This window comes from Gorilla gorilla, chromosome 12 (genome assembly GCF_029281585.2).
Source record: "Gorilla gorilla gorilla isolate KB3781 chromosome 12, NHGRI_mGorGor1-v2.1_pri, whole genome shotgun sequence".
NCBI classification, from domain to species: Eukaryota; Metazoa; Chordata; class Mammalia; order Primates; family Hominidae; genus Gorilla; species Gorilla gorilla.
The window spans coordinates 128,787,916-128,803,163 of record NC_073236.2 but is presented as its reverse complement, the minus strand read 5'-3'; the positions used below and the strand labels follow the sequence as shown (position 1 = coordinate 128,803,163).

Here is a 15,248-nt window from a genome sequence, read left to right as displayed (position 1 = left end):
TCAGCTGCTCTGAAAACCAAGGATGGGATGCCCCTGAGTCCTTTCCTCCTTCCCCAGCTCCCGACCCTGGTCCTCAGAGGTGACGGCGTTCACTGTGGCCCTTGGCATCTGCTCCTCATGTGTCAAGGAATAGGGCCCAGGCACCTCCCCAGGAAATTGCAGAGGCTGCACCAGCCCAGACCTGGTAGGACCATGGGCACACTGGCTGTATCAGTCCGTTGTTTTTTGTTTGCTTGTTTGTTTTTGAGATGGAGTTTCACTCTTGTTGCCCAGGCCAGAGGGCAGTGGCGTGATCTCAGCTCACTGCAACCTCTGCCTTCTGGGTTCAAGTGATTCTCCTGCCTCAGCCTTCCAAGTAACTGGGATTACAGGTGTCCGCCACCATGCCCGGCTAATTGTTTGTATTTTTAGTAGAGACAGGGTTTCACCATGTTGGCCAGGCTGGTCTCGAACTCCTGACCTCAGGTGATCCACCTGCCTCGGCCTCCCAAAGTGCTGGGATTACAGGCATGAGCCACCGTGCCTGGCCTATTGGTCCATTTTCACGCTGCTGATAAAGACATACCCGAGACTGGGAAGAAAAAGAGGTTAATTGGACTTACAGTTCCACATGGCTGGGGAGGCCTCAGAATCATGGCAGAAGGTGAAAGGCGCTGCTTACATGGTGGCAGCAAGAGGAAATGAGAAAGAAGCAAAAGTGGAAACCCCTGATAAGCCCATCAGATCTCATGAGACTTATTCACTATCACAAGAATAGCACGGGAAAGACTGGCCCCCATGATTCAATTACCTCCCCCTAGGTCCCTCCCACAACACGTGGGAATTCTGGGAGACACAATTCAAGTTGAGATTTGGGTGGGGACACAGCCAAACCATATCAGTGGCCAAGAGCTCAGGAGGTTGGGTGTGGACTGAGTCCGAGGGTGACTTCCCACCCCACTGAACTTCAGTTTCTTCATCTGCAAAAGAGAAACAATAGCACTCATCTGTCTATATTAGTCAAGGTTCTCCAGAGAAACAGAACTAATAGGACAGAGAGAGAGAGATTTATTGTGAGGAGTTATTCATGCAATTATGGAGGCTAAGTCCCAAGATGGGCAGTCAGCAAGCTAGAGACCCAGGAAAGCCGACAGCTCTGGTCTGAGTCAGAGCCTATGGATCTCCAAACGCTAAGTGCCAGTCTGAAAGCCAGCAGGCAAGAGGCCCAAGAAGAATTGATGTTTTCGTCTCAGTCCAAAGGCAGGAAAAGAACAGTGTCCCAGCCCCAGCAGTCAGGCAGGAAGAGCCCTTTCGTGCCAGATTTTTTGTTCTATCTGGGTCTTCAAAAGAGACCCACATAGACTTCAACTGACTGGATGCAGCCCACGCCCACCAGAGAGGGCCACCTGCCTCGCTCGGCCCACCCATTCAAATGCAGACCTCACTTAGCAATGCCCTCAGAGACACATTACACAGTTGGTAACGCTCCACCAAATATGGCACCCTTGGCCCAGTCAAGGTGATCCATAAAATTAACCATCGTACCATGTCATTTGGTTGTTGTCAGGGGTTAATGAAATAAAGCATTCGAGTGGTTAAAGAGGTACTCAAGATGTGTACCTATTACCATCATCATCATTATAACAGCAGGACATGGGTACATCAGATTCCCAACATTGCTAAAGCCATGATGTGATGATTGGGATGAGCTAAAGTATTATAATTGTCTTCTCCATGAGCTGTAAGAAGAACAAACAGTGGCCAGGCATGGTGGCTTACACCTGTAATCCCAGCACTTTGGGAGGCTGAGGATGGGAAGATCACTTGCACCCAGGAGTTTGAGAACAGCCTGGGGAACAAAGGGAGACCTCATCCCTACAAAAATCAAAAAGAGTAACTGGGCATGGTGGTGCACACCTATAATCCCAGCTACTCGGGAGGCTGAGGTGGGAGGATCACTTGATCCCAGAGGTTGAGGCTGCAGTGAGCCATGTTCACACCACTGCACTCCAGCCTGGGTGACAAAGCTTGAGGCCCTGTCTCAAAAAAAAAAAAAAAAAGGAAAAGAAAAGAGGCTGGGCATGGTGGCTCATGCCTGTAATCCCAACATTTGGGAGGCCAAGGCGGCAGGATCATTTGAGGTCAGGAGTTCAAGACCAGCCTGACCAACATGGTGAAACCCTGTCTCTACTAAAAATACAAAAATTAGCCAGGCGTGGTGGCACTTGCCTATAATCCCAGCTACTCAGAAGACTGAGGCAGGAGAATCACTTGAACCTGGGAGGCAGAGGTTGCAGTGAGCCAAGATGGTGCCATTGCACTCCAGCCTGGGCAACAGAGCGAAACTCCATCTCAAAAAAAAAAAAAGAACAACAAAGTGGTGAAAGGGCATGGGTCCCTGGTCAGGTCAACACCATCACCTCCCCCAGGAAGCCCTGCCCACCCAGCCACACCCTTTGTCTGCCCACCGACTTCCCGGAGCTCTTGCCTGCCCAGTCCTGGGGCAGAGCGTCCCTGAGTCCTAGTTTAATTGCCCATGCATCCGTGCCCCGTCCACCTCTAATCTAACCTGCTGCCAGACAGTGTCCATATGTCAAGCTGTGTGTGCCCTGGTGCCACCCAGCACAGCCACATCCCCACTCATCCATGCAAGCTCCTCCCAACTGTCCTCAAGATGAAAGTGTCACTTGTCAAAAGTGCACCAGGTGCCAGCCTCTGAGCAGGTGCTTCATTGCCTCTGTTATTTAACTATCATGCATCATGACAAATAAATGATTTGAAGAGTCTCTTAGGGAGGGTGCTATTGAAGAAAGCATGCTCTGCTGCCCAGGTGACAGGAAGTGAGGGCCTGAGGGTAAGTTTAGAGGACCTGAGACAGACAAGCTGTGTCAAGAGAAATGGACAGGAACTAGGGGTTGAGGGAGCAGAGACAGGACCGACCCTACAGCAAAGGAAGGCGGGAGGCGCAGGCCCGTCCTACCTTCCCAGGATTTAGCTTAATCCCAGGACTCTGGAGGAAGGGTGCAGGAGTCTTGAGGTGATGCCTTCCCAAGAGTCTGGTCACCTGGGAAGATGGATGCTGGAAGAGCTTCAGAGTCGAGCCCAGGATCTGCATTTTAACACACTTCCCACATCATGTTTGGGAACCACTGCTCCACCTCTCATGAGGAGGAAACAGGCCTGTAAAAGGAAAGAGACTTGGAACGAAGGAACCCCAGAGCTGAAGGGCCTCCGAGCTCACCCAGGCCCAGCTCACTCTCAAACAAGACGTATTCGTAGCAGCAGTTTCTGCTCAGTCCCTTCTGTGACAGCAATGTCACTACCTCCCAGAAGTGCGTCTCAGAAACAACTCACTTCGCAGTAGCAGACGAACTCACTCCTGGGCTTTGCCATTCTTTAAAGACTAACAGCCTTAGAAGAAATCATTGCAGAGCTGGCCACAGGCCACATGGGAGCTAGGCAGAATCTGTCTTTGGCCCCAGCCTCTCTGTGATATTTTCTGTTGCCATGGAGGGATTTCCCAGGACCCATGAGTCAGAGCCCTGAGTTCAAATGCCAGCTCTGCTGTGTGACCCTGGCAGGTTACTCACCCTCTCTGAGCCTCCCTTTTCCAACAGGTATAATGGAAATATGACCTACCTTATGGGCTGGTGTGATGGGGAAATGGCTTAACAAACAAATGAGATGCCTGCAACCCCCAAAAGTCCCTTCCTGTCCCCTTTCACCATATCTCCTCCCCTTCCTCAGTCTCAGGGGCCTGTAGCACCCCTTCCCCCAGCCTTGATTGCTCTCGGGGGACCACTGTGTGGGTTGCTTTCACCATGTGGACAGTAATCCTCTGAGTGGCTCCCTCCCCAGGCACTTCCGCATTCCTGATCTGCCTTTTCCCTGAGCTTCCGAAGACTTTCTCCCCGGGAAGAAGCACAGCTGAACTGAGCATGAACAACCTCAAGGGGACTCAGCACAGCACTTCACAGTTTGCAGAGCCTCTGGCCCCACCCTCTCATCCGTCCTCTCTCAGCACAGGGGCAGGTCAGGGTGATGAAGCAGGAGCGGGGACAGAGGTCTGCAGAAGCCAGTCCCACAGATCTGGGGACGCTCACCTGGCCAGGCGCCCACTTCCCACCCTGACCCCAACCAACCTCCACCTCCCACCACACTAAGGAGCCCCGCTGCTCCTTTAGGACCCCGGGTTATCGCTCCTCCTTAGGGGACAGCCTTCCACCTTGGTGGGTGGGGCAGAGACTGAGGCTCCAGGCATCAGCCTCACCCCTGACAGAAGGGGCACCCTCAGCCCTGGGCTCTCTCCACCCTCCCGCCAAGACCCTCAAGGTGTACAGAGCTATATATGTTACAGGAAAGGGGTCCCGATCCACAACCCAAGAGAGGGTTCTTGGATCTCACCCCAGAAAGAATTCAGGGTGAGTCTGTAAAGTGAAAGCAAGTTTATTAAGAAAGTAAAGGAATAAAGAATGGCTACTCCACAGGCAGAGCAGCCCCGAGGGCTGCTGGCTGCACATTTTTATGGTTATTTCTTGATGATCTGCTAAACAAGGGGTGGATTATTCATGCCTGCCCTTTTTAGACCATATAGGGTAACTTCCTGACCTTGCTGTGGCATTTGTAAACTGTCATGGCCCTGGTGGGAGTGTAGCAGCCAGGACGACCAGAGGTCACTCTCATGGCCATCTTGGTTTTTGTGGGTTTTGACCAGCTTCTTTACTGCAACCTGTTTTATCAGCAAGGTCGTTATGACCTGTGTCGTCTTGTCCCGTGACTTAGAATGCCTTAACTGTCCGGGAATGCAGCCCGGTAGGTCTCAGCCTCATTTTACCCAGCTCCTACGCAAGATGGAGTTGCTCTGGTTTACATGCCTCTGACATGAGCATGTGTGCCCACGTCGATCAAATCCATCAGGGGCACCTGCACCACTTAGCCCTGCCAGCCATTGGCCTGCTCCTATGGTGGGTCCCCTCCAGAAGTCCCCCAGAGCTCTTCCTCTCTTCACCTGCTTCCCGCCCACACATGCCCTGTGCTCCAGCCACAGGCACCCTGTCCAGATCCCTCCCCCATCTCCATACCTTCGCCCATGCTGTTCCCCCACCTGGCATGCTGGCACCCTCCTCCCCACCCCCACCCCCACCCCAATCCAGCCACCTGCAAACTCCTCCAAGTTCCAGCTCAAGCCTTTATCCCCTTGGAAGCTTCCCAGAGAGGCTCAGACAGAAAAGACACAGCCAACTTACTATTCAGTGAGCCTCTCTCCCTGTCAGGGATATGAGGAAGGCCTGTCACTGAGACCCTACGATCCTGCCCAGCAGGGCTGCCACTCTCCAGCCCACTGTGGCACTCATATTGAGGACAGGGTCACATACCTGGTAATTATAACTTCAAGTCTATTTAACCATACGCCAGGCACTGTGCCAGGAGCCTTGCATGGATCAACTCATCCAATCCTCACCCTCAGCCTAGAACTCGGAGGGCACAGAAGAGGCACAGCCACAAGGCTGCTGCTGCAAAGGACGACACAGGCAAATGCAGGTTGGGATGGGTGAAAGGGTCTCTCAAGGAAATGAGCTGGAGTTGGGCCTGGAAGAGCAGCAGAACATGCTCCTGGCCCTGCCACACACCTGGGTCCCAGAGCTACATGGAGCCGGCTGCCACCCCTGTCTGCAACCCTGGCCATCCCCACAGGACACCTGACAACTTCCTTCCCCTGGCCTGCTGGCTAGAAACACCCGCCAGGCAGATGGCCTTTCTGACTGGCCTTCTCCTGGCTACTGCAGCCTCACCGGAGGGCCAGGGTCAGGGCCAGGCCAGGGGTGGCTCCTGCCTCAGCAGGACAGGGCAGCTCCAAAGGTGGGCTCTGCACCAGGGTCTCCCCTGAGCCAGGCAGGGGCTCCCCACGGGAGACAGTGCCAACCGCACAGGCCAGGGGTGCAAATTGAGGCTGGGGAAGGAGAGGCTGATCTCCTGGTGATCAGGGGGGCAGCACCAGCCTCAGCCATGCAGGTGTGAATTCCTCCCCACAGCCTGAGACCAGTGCCACACCCCCGCCCTCTCTCCCCAGGCTCCCCGCTGGATTGCCCCTGCCTGACACCCCATGCTGGCAACCAGAGGCTGATTCTGCCCGACTGCCTCCAGCTCCTCGAGCGTTCAGCCTGGGTTCCAGAGGGAGGCCATACAGCCCCGTCAGAGACCACCAGGGAAGTATCACAGACCGCAGCCAGCGGATGAGCTCAGCTGGGAGTTTGCACCAAGCCTGGCTCCGGAGTGAGGCCTGACTGAGGCAGGCTAGGACCACCCTGCACGGGCCGGCAGGTGTGGGTACGTCCTGGGTCTCAGAGAGGGGCTTGGAAGGCCAAAGGCAAGGCGGCCGGACCCGTTATCGCAGCACATAGCGTCCCCTTGACTTGCTGGGAGAAGCTTGCGCCCTCATAGTTAGCAATTCCATGGCCACTGGAGGCCAGAGTGGGAGCTGGGAGGCTCTGGACACCATAGCTTTGGGCCCCCTGGTCCTCCTTGGGCTGATGTTCGCCTGTAAATGCTGCTTCCGCTGTTCAAGCGCTGATGCTCCTCGTCGCTCACGGGTAAACAGCTGCTGCCCACCTCCAAGACCCCCTGCACCCTGCACGGCAGGTGACCTCTTGCGTCCCTTCTGGGCCCTCCCTGTGGATTTAGAATGTCGCCCCTGCCAGGGCACCTGCCTGCCGAGGCTCACAGCTGGGTTCCTTTCACAGACACCGTATCCGGACAATCCATTTGTTCTGTCTTTAATCAGAAATGGCCATAGCGAACCACCGTGCGTCCAACCTGAGACGCCCGGGGATGGTGGAGCCAGGGGAGATGCCGCGGGCCTGAGGGAGGATGCGAAGCTCCAGGGTGCCCCCTGCTGCCTCCGGAGCGTGCTGCAGTCATGGCCAACGTGGACCCGACACAACCTGCTCTGATCTTCAGAAATATTATCCACGAGACCTGCTTTCTCCCATAATGCATTCGGCTGGCCACCCATGGGAAGCTACAGAATAAAGAACATAAAGACATGCTCCAGAATATGTTCCCAATGCTTAAAATTTCCCCAACTCCCAGGAATCTAGAGTCTTTGAAATATAGATCATTGAGTATCTTTGATAACTGAAGTAAAACTGTTTATGTGAGATGCTTTTTCTCCGCAAATAACAACTGAAGAAGAGGCCAGAAACTATAGTCAGAAGGGATTCTGGTCCTGGGGGTCCATTTCTTGCCTGTGTGGTCTAGGTGGGTTGTGGTCTTCCAGTTTCTGCCCCTAAATGCACATGTGATCAGCTCCACTTCACAAGGCCGTCACAATACTTCACAAGAGAAATGCAAGAAAGCACACTTTTCAAGCAGTGTACACAGTTGCTGTTTTTAATGTCATTATCCATCAGGGAATTTTTCACTTGTCTCCCAGAGGCTCCAGTGGATTGAAAATATAAGGTCTATTTAATGAAAATTATCAAGCAAGTTCCTGGGGAAAAAAACTTAGGCGTAGTCAAGTATTAGTCAAGCCCCAGCTCTGCAGTTCGAATAAAGCACAGACTTTAGAAGTCGTATGAGTGAATTCCATGCAAGGCCTGCCACTTATTGCCTGGGTCCCTGGACAAGACACTCAGCCTCTTGAAGCCTTTCTCATCCATAAAATGGAGCTAATACTGTTCACCGAATGAGGTGAGGTGAGGACTGGAAATAATGCCTGACGTACAGTGGGGGCTGAATACAAGGTTGGTTCTTTTTTTTAAGATGGAGTCTCGCTCTGTCACTCAGGCTGGAGTGCACTGGCGTGATCTCAGCTCACTTCAACCTCCACCTCCAGGTTTCCAGTGATTCTCCTGCCTCAGCCTCCCAAGTAGATGGGATCACAGGCTCGTGCCTACCCACACCCGGCTAATTTTTGTATTTTTAGTAGAGACGTGGTTTTGCTATGTTGGCCAGGCTGGTCTCAAACTCCTGACCTCAGGTGATCAACCCACCTCAGCCTCCCAAAGGGCTGGAATTACAGGTGCGAGCCACCATGCCTGGCCATACAAGGTCGGTTTTATCCCTTAATAGATACCAGAAGGAATTCAAATCTGTATAATCTGTGATTGGTTGAATTGTGCTTCTCAAAATTTGCATTGAAGTGCTAATCCCCAGCACTCCAGAATGTGACCTTATTTGGAACCAGGGTCATTGCCAATGTGATGGTCATACTGGAGTAGGGTGGGCTGAGATCCAGTATGAATGTGCCCTCATAAAAGAGGAGAAATTTAGACAGAGACACACAAAGAAACAACACCATGTGAAGATGAAGGCAAAGATTAGGGTAATGCTTCTGCACACCGAGGAACATGGAAGAATGCCAGGAAGGTCCCAAAAGTGGGGTAAGGGGCCTGGCACAGATTCTCCCTCACTGTCTCAGAAGGAATGAACCTCACCAACCCCTCTTCTCAGACCTCTGACCTCCAGCACTGTGAGACGCTCCATTTCTCTTGTTTAGCCACCCAGTTCATGGCATTGTGTTAGGGCAGCTCTGGCAAACTAATACATAATCCAAGAGAGACTGTCACAGATTTACTATCTTTACTGTTGAATAATCCTTACCAATGGGTCCAAGCCGGGCATGGTGGCTCACGTCTGTAATCCCAGTACTTTGGGTGGCCAAGGAGGGTGGATCGCTTGAGCCCAGGAGTTTGAGACCAGCCTGGGTAACACAGCAAGACTCCATTGCTACAGAAGAATAAACAAAATTAGCTGGGTGCGGTGGTACACACCTGTGGTCCCAGTTACTCAGGGCACTGAGGTGGGAAGATCACGGGGCGCAGGAGGCTGCAGTCAGTCGTGATGGTGCCACTGCACTCCAGCCTGGACGATAGAGGGAGAGCCTGTCTCAAAAAAAAAAAAAAAAAAGCCCAGGAAGGTAGGGTCAGAGCCTAGATGAGAACCCAGTTCTCTGGATTCTCAATTCTGTGCTCTCTGCACTACCCCTGACAATCATGTCTTAGGCGTTAACATGATTGACCAGGTGCAGTGGCTCACACCTATAATCCTAGCACTCTGGGAAGCCAAGGTGGGCAGATTGCTTGAGCCCAGGAGTTTGAGATCAGCCTGGGCAACACAGTGAGACCCTGTCTCTACAAGAAAACACAAAAACTACCCAGGCATGGTGGCACATGCCTGTAGTCCCAGCTACTTGGGAGGCTGAGGTGGGAGGATTGCTGAGCCCTGGAGTTGGAGGCTGCAGGGAGCCAAGATCATGCCACTGCATTCCGGTCTACTCCCTAAAGATATGCAGTAGACACGGGAGGAAGCACGTCCGTTCAGACTTTTCTCATGCATTCAACTCATATTATAATAACAACACCAGAATCAGACTGCATATACCACTTTGCAACATGTTTTGTTATTGTTGTTTTATCGTGTTTGTTTTGCTTAACATTATATAGATGACATCTTTACAAGTAATAAGTATAGTAAAGATACCACAAGTAACATAACCAGTCTTCTATTGATGGAATTTTTTTTTTTTTTTTTGAGACGGAGTCTTGCTCTTTTGCCCAGGCTGGAGTGCAGTGGCACGATCTCAGCTCACTGTAACCTCCACCTCCAGAGTTCAAGCAATTCTCCTGCCTCAGCCTCCTGAGTAGCTGGGACTACAGGCATGCACCACCATGCCCGGCTAATTTTTTGTACTTTTAATAGAGATGGGGTTTCACCATGTTGGCCAGGTTGGTCTCGAACTCCTGACCTCAGATAATCCACCCGCCTCGGCCTCCCAAAGTGCTGGGATCACAGGCGTGAGCCACTGCACCTGACCCTTGATGGACATTTAGATTGTTTCCTTTTTTTTTTTTAACTAACACAAATAACACTGCAGAAAATAGCCTCAAGTAACTTTGCACATTTGTATTTTTTTTGCAGAATAAATGCCTAAACATGGCAAATCTAATATGTTTGTGATGGTTTTAAATAACCTCTATAAATTATTTGATCCTCCTCCCATCAAAAGTGGAGTTTAATTCTCCTCCCTTTGAATATGGGCCAGTATTCATACTTGTTTCTAATAAACAGAATGTGGTAGAAGTGGCACAGGGTGGCTTCTGTGGTTAGGACAGAAAAGGTGACACAGCTTCCACCTGGTTCCCTCTTTGTCAGTTCCTCATCCTTGAAACACAGCCACTTCACACTGGAGAGAAGCCCAAGCCACATGGAGGGGCCCCAGCTGGCTGCCAGACCTACCTGAGGTCACAGCCGACAGCTGGCATCAACCTCCAGCCTTGAGAGTGAATGAACCTTCGGATGGCCAGGTCCCATCTCATTATTTTATACCGATATGATTTACTCTTAAAAGAAAAATGAAAGAAATACAAATTATAGCAATGTTATCTTTAGCAAGGACTGCTTGCAAGGTTGGCCCTTGGTTCGTATCTGGGAAATTGGATTTGGGGAGGGTTCCCACCCTTCCCTGATACGAATGGCTCACTGCCCCTAAACTGTGTAAACACTGTGGTTTATGTCTTCGTACTGGGAGTCCAGAATTTTGGTACATGCTAGGCAGAGGGGGCCTTTGTGACTAGCCTGCAGTAAAACCCTCGGTGCCAAATCTCTAGTGAGTGTCCCTGACAGATGACATTCCACACGTGTTGTCCCAACACACTCCTGGGGGAAGTGGGCGCGTCCAGCATGTGAGAGGGTCTTGGACCCTCACACTCCGTTTCCTCTGGACTTGACCCATGTGCCTTTTTCCTTTGCTGAATTTGCTTCATTTCCTGTTGTCGTAATACATCATAGCCTCGAGTATCACTGTATGCTGAGTCCTGCGAGTTCTCCTAGCCAATCAACAAACCCAGGGTGGTCTTAGAGACCCCAACACGCCACGGCAACAAGACAACAGGGAAGCCGGCACTTCCTGTATGTGTATACATTGCTGGTGGTACCTGGGCACTGTGAGAGCAACACAGCCTGTCTGTTGAGAGCCACTCAATGTCCACTTCCTCTGACTCAGTAATCCCATCTGGGAACGTGTCCTTTGGCAACAATTCCACAGCAGGAAGCAGAGGCTTGAAGATATTCATCACAGCTTGTGCTAAACCTGAACAAAACCTAAATGCCCAAGAAGAGAAAAAATTGGTCAAACACATTATGATGCATCAACTCTAAGAAACTGGCTACAATGAGATATGTAAAGATTATAAAGCACCTGGGGTCCCAGCTACTCAGGAGGCTGAGATGGATCTCCTGAGCCCAGGGAGGTGGAGGCTGCAATGAGCTACGATCATGCCACTGTACTCCAGCCTGGGCGACAAAGTAAGACCCTGTGTCAAAAAATAAAAATAAAAATAAAACAAAAAGAGAAACATGAAAAGATGTTGCTGATACATTAAAAAAAAAATCTGGCCAGGCATGGTGGCTCACGCCTGTAATCCCAGCACTTTGGGAGGCCAAGGCGGGCAGATCACTTGAGTCAGGAGTTCAAGACAAGCCTGGCCAACATGGCGAAACCCCATCTCTACTAAAAATACAAAAATTAGTTGAGCATGGTGGCACACCTCTATAATCCCAGCTACTCAGGAGGCTGAGACAGGAGAATCGCTTGAACCCGGGAGGCAGAGGTTGTAATGAACAGAGATCGCCCCGCTGCACTCCAGCCTGGATGATAGAACGAGACTCTGCCTCTAAATAAATAAATAAATAAATAAATAAACAAACAAACAAACAAACAATTTTAAGCTGGGTACAAAATGGTAGGCACATTGACAGCAACTGTACAACCAACAGTAAGACCCAAAGCGGCTACTTAGAAGTGAAAACGGTTGGGGCTACAAGAGGAAGGCCGGAGCGGATTTTTCCATAGATAAATTGGGCCTTCCTTTAATGTTGCTGTTCTGACGAACCCGGAGCTTTCTGGGGACGTGGTGGGAGCAGCCGACAAGGCAAGAACTGTGGCCCTGGGTGCTTCCTCTGCGGTCACTGCCTGGTAGGATGCCTTCAAGGTGTGCGCGTGCGGGAAGGAGAGAAAGGGTGGTAAAGCCAACGTTTTCATCCAAAAAGCAGAGGCTTACGGGACAAAGGGGACGGAAAATATCCCCTGCAAATTAAAAAATGCAGACACACATTTCCCCTGCCTTCGCCTCCCACGGACCCGCCCCTTCAGCTCCCTCCCTCGGGCTCCCAAGCTCCGGGGCCCCTGAGCCCTGCGCCCGCGAAACGGGGCGGAGCTCGGGACCCTCCCTCGCCCGCAGACCCGGGAAGGGGCGGGGCCTACATGAAGTGGGCGGGGCTGGCTCGCAGGGCGGAGCCTCGCCTCGCTCTGTGCGTCGCAGGTGTGCTTGCTCCCGGGCTGGTGGGGCCACCCTGTGGCTGCCTGGGCTGGAACGTTCTGCCTCGCCCAGCTGAAGGCCCTAAACTTGCTACGCCTTTTGGGATGAGGAAAACCCAATAAAAGACAACTCCAGCAACCTCCCAAACGCAGGGATTCTTGTGCTCCCCTAGAAAGTCTCATATGAAGTTAGACCACAAAATGTGGGGTGTGCCCTGAGCCCTCGCTCAGGGACACAGAGCAAGTCACTGGCAGGGCAGGGACTGGAACCCGGTGTCCTGATCCCCAGGTGAGGCCAGAGCTGGCGGGAGGGGCAGGGCAGGGTTGGTCCTCCCAGGCTGGGGCGCAGTGAGGCTCACCCAGAGTGAATTTGGATGTTTTTCCAGGCAGAAGGACATGTAAAAAGAGACTGGCAGTGACTGACCTGGACTGGCAGGTGAGTTTTTTTTCCCCCCTCAACATTTTATTTTAAAATTTTTCGGACATACAGAAAAGTTGAAAGAATGGTAGGGCAGACACCCAACATATGCCCACCCATACGCCAACCACCTAGATTCTGCAGTTACGTTGTATTGTATTTGCTTTGTCACACGTCAGTCCAGCCCTCTATCAACTCTCGGTCTGAAATGGTTTTTAAATTACATTTTAATTTTTAAAAACCAACCTCCAGCCGGGCGCAGTGGCTCACACCTGTGATCCCAGCACTTTAGGAAGCCAAGGCAGATGGATCAACTGAGGTCAGGAGTTCGAGATCAGCCTGGCCAACATGGTGAAACCCTGTCTCTACTAAAAATACAAAAGAAATTAGCTGGGTGTGGCGGTGCACACCTGTATTCCCAGCTACTCGGGAAGCTGAGGCAGGAGAATCGCTTGAACCTGGGAGGCAGAGGTTGCAGTGAGCCAAGATCGTACCACTGCACTCCAGTCCCTGCAACAGAGTGAGACTCCGTCTCAAAAAAAAAAAAAAAAAAAATCCGTTGAACTATTCAGCCTCTACATACATCAGGAACTCAATCAGTTGTGATGGTTTGTCACAGATGCCCTTGCTGGCCTTTTTTGCCCTGGTCCCTGTGTCTGGAGCCTGTGGCCGGGGCTGGAGGTATCTGAGCAAACTGCATGGCTGTTCCCAGCTGCTCAGGGCCACAGCCTGTGGTCAGCCTGACAAAGCCTCCCAGGACACACCGTCCTCTCTAAAGACACTCACGGGATGCCTTCTGGGGGTTCAGGGAAGCCAGAACCGCTGCTCCTTGGGCATGGCAGGAACCTGTCGTCGCAGTGCAGGGAGCACAGACACCTCCACGAAAACAGCACTCAGAAAAGCCTGACCCAGGGTCCTAGCTCACAGCGGCCCACCCCGCCGCACTCCTGCTGTGCTCATCTTTACCAGGAAAATTTAAGTCACTAGATGCCACCCTGTGTCATCCCAGCTCCGAGGGGAGGAACAGAGGAGAGACAGAGTCCCAGGCCTGCAGCTCTGATTTTAGACTAATGTTTTTCCAAAAGGTCCCATCCCTCAGCTCCGTCCTCATGCAAGTGTGGGAAGATGAAGCTGGCAGCTCTTTCTGGCCTGGCTCTCAGCCCTGTCTTCTCCACGCCAGCCCTCCGCCCGAGCCCAGTAGGGGCTTCGTTGCCACTGCTCACCCACACCACGCCATGGCAATGGCGACCTCACCTGTTTTTTGCCCCTGTCCTGATGGTTCTGTTCCCTGCAGCTCCCTTGGGGCTCACAGCCCATCGGTATCTCCCCACTGGGTGCAGGATACCGTGGAAAATACTCCGGGGCCTGCCCCCATGTGCCCTGCCACCCCGGTCCTTGTCTCCTCCCCCACATCTCCCAAAATACCAGGCTCTCTCTTGCATCCAAGCTTTTGTGGTCACCCCAGTTTTTCTACCTGGCAAGTCCTTTCACCTGTGAAGTCCCAACTCCTTGCTGCCTCCCTCATAGAAGCAGAATCCAGCAGGGGCACACAGGACTGGCCACAGTGCGAGCTCAGTGGTTCACTGGCTGCCCTGCTGCCCTGCACCCCGGGCACTCTGCGCAGGCCTCTATTCATCAGGGCTTTGTCTGCACTTAGCTCTTCCTGTACAAAGATAGGAAGCAGTGGGCCAGCTGAATGGACCCACAGAGAAGCTGCGTGGAAGGAACTGTGAATCTGCCAGCACCTACCGGAACAGCACGAAACCCAGAGAACCGGAAGCAGAGAGTGCAGGAGGCAGAAGTGATGAGAGCAGCGGGCGTCCATGGAGCTCAGGTGAGCTGGACCAGGAGAGGCTGCCGCGGAGGGAGCCTGGTGGCACCCAGTTAGAGCAGAAACAGGGCTGAGGGCTCGGACCATAAGCCCTCAGATTCTCACTGTTCCTTTCAGCTGGTGACTGACTGTGTGACCGTGGGCGGTCACTTAATCTTGCCGGTAAGGGCCTCAGTTTCCTCATCTGTAGAATGGCGTTGGAAAGTCATGGCTGGGAGGTCTCAGATAAAGCAGAGTGCTGTGTGAACGCTCTGGGTTTGCAGACAGAGCGGATGTTCCTAGTGCATTGCACTCATTTTCCCTCGCCCAGCATAAGCTCATGACCTCCGCCATCGTTCCCAAACAAGCAGGAAGCTTCACACTGATGCCTGATCCACAATTCCCAAAGCGCCCTCAGGGCCACCATTTCTTGCGAGCCTCGCAGCATCCACGAGAGGGCAGCACAGGACTAACATCGCCCCACGGCCTGACGGGCTGCCGGAAGCCAAGTGCAATAATGGTGGGGGTGGCCCCCAGGAGCCCCAGCTTTGCTCCCTACCCCTCCCCCACCCTATGCGGAGGACTCCGGCCTCGGGGTAGGGGGCTGCTGAACTGGGCGTGGCATCTAGTCGGGAACTCTCTGCCCCCCAGCCCTAGGGCTCAGATCACACACACACACGGGGCCCGCCCCTTTCCTAGGAGCTGCCCGTTCCCAGGACAACAGT

The 15,248-nt window shown here is 52.5% G+C and overlaps 1 protein-coding gene across 1 annotated transcript; it reads right to left on the bottom strand.

Annotated features, from left to right (window-relative positions):
* Nucleotides 1-14,977, bottom strand: LOC101133108 (uncharacterized). The gene is made up of 7 exons (XM_063695476.1): nt 14,463-14,977; nt 10,914-11,079; nt 10,216-10,319; nt 8,581-8,706; nt 6,793-6,997; nt 5,772-5,929; nt 1-181 (listed from the first exon to the last, which is right to left on the bottom strand). The coding sequence occupies exons 1-7, from the start codon at nt 14,726-14,728 to the stop codon at nt 1-3; spliced, it is 1,206 nt and encodes a 401-aa protein (XP_063551546.1). The 5' UTR covers nt 14,729-14,977.
* Between the last annotated feature and the right edge of the window lie 271 nt (nt 14,978-15,248).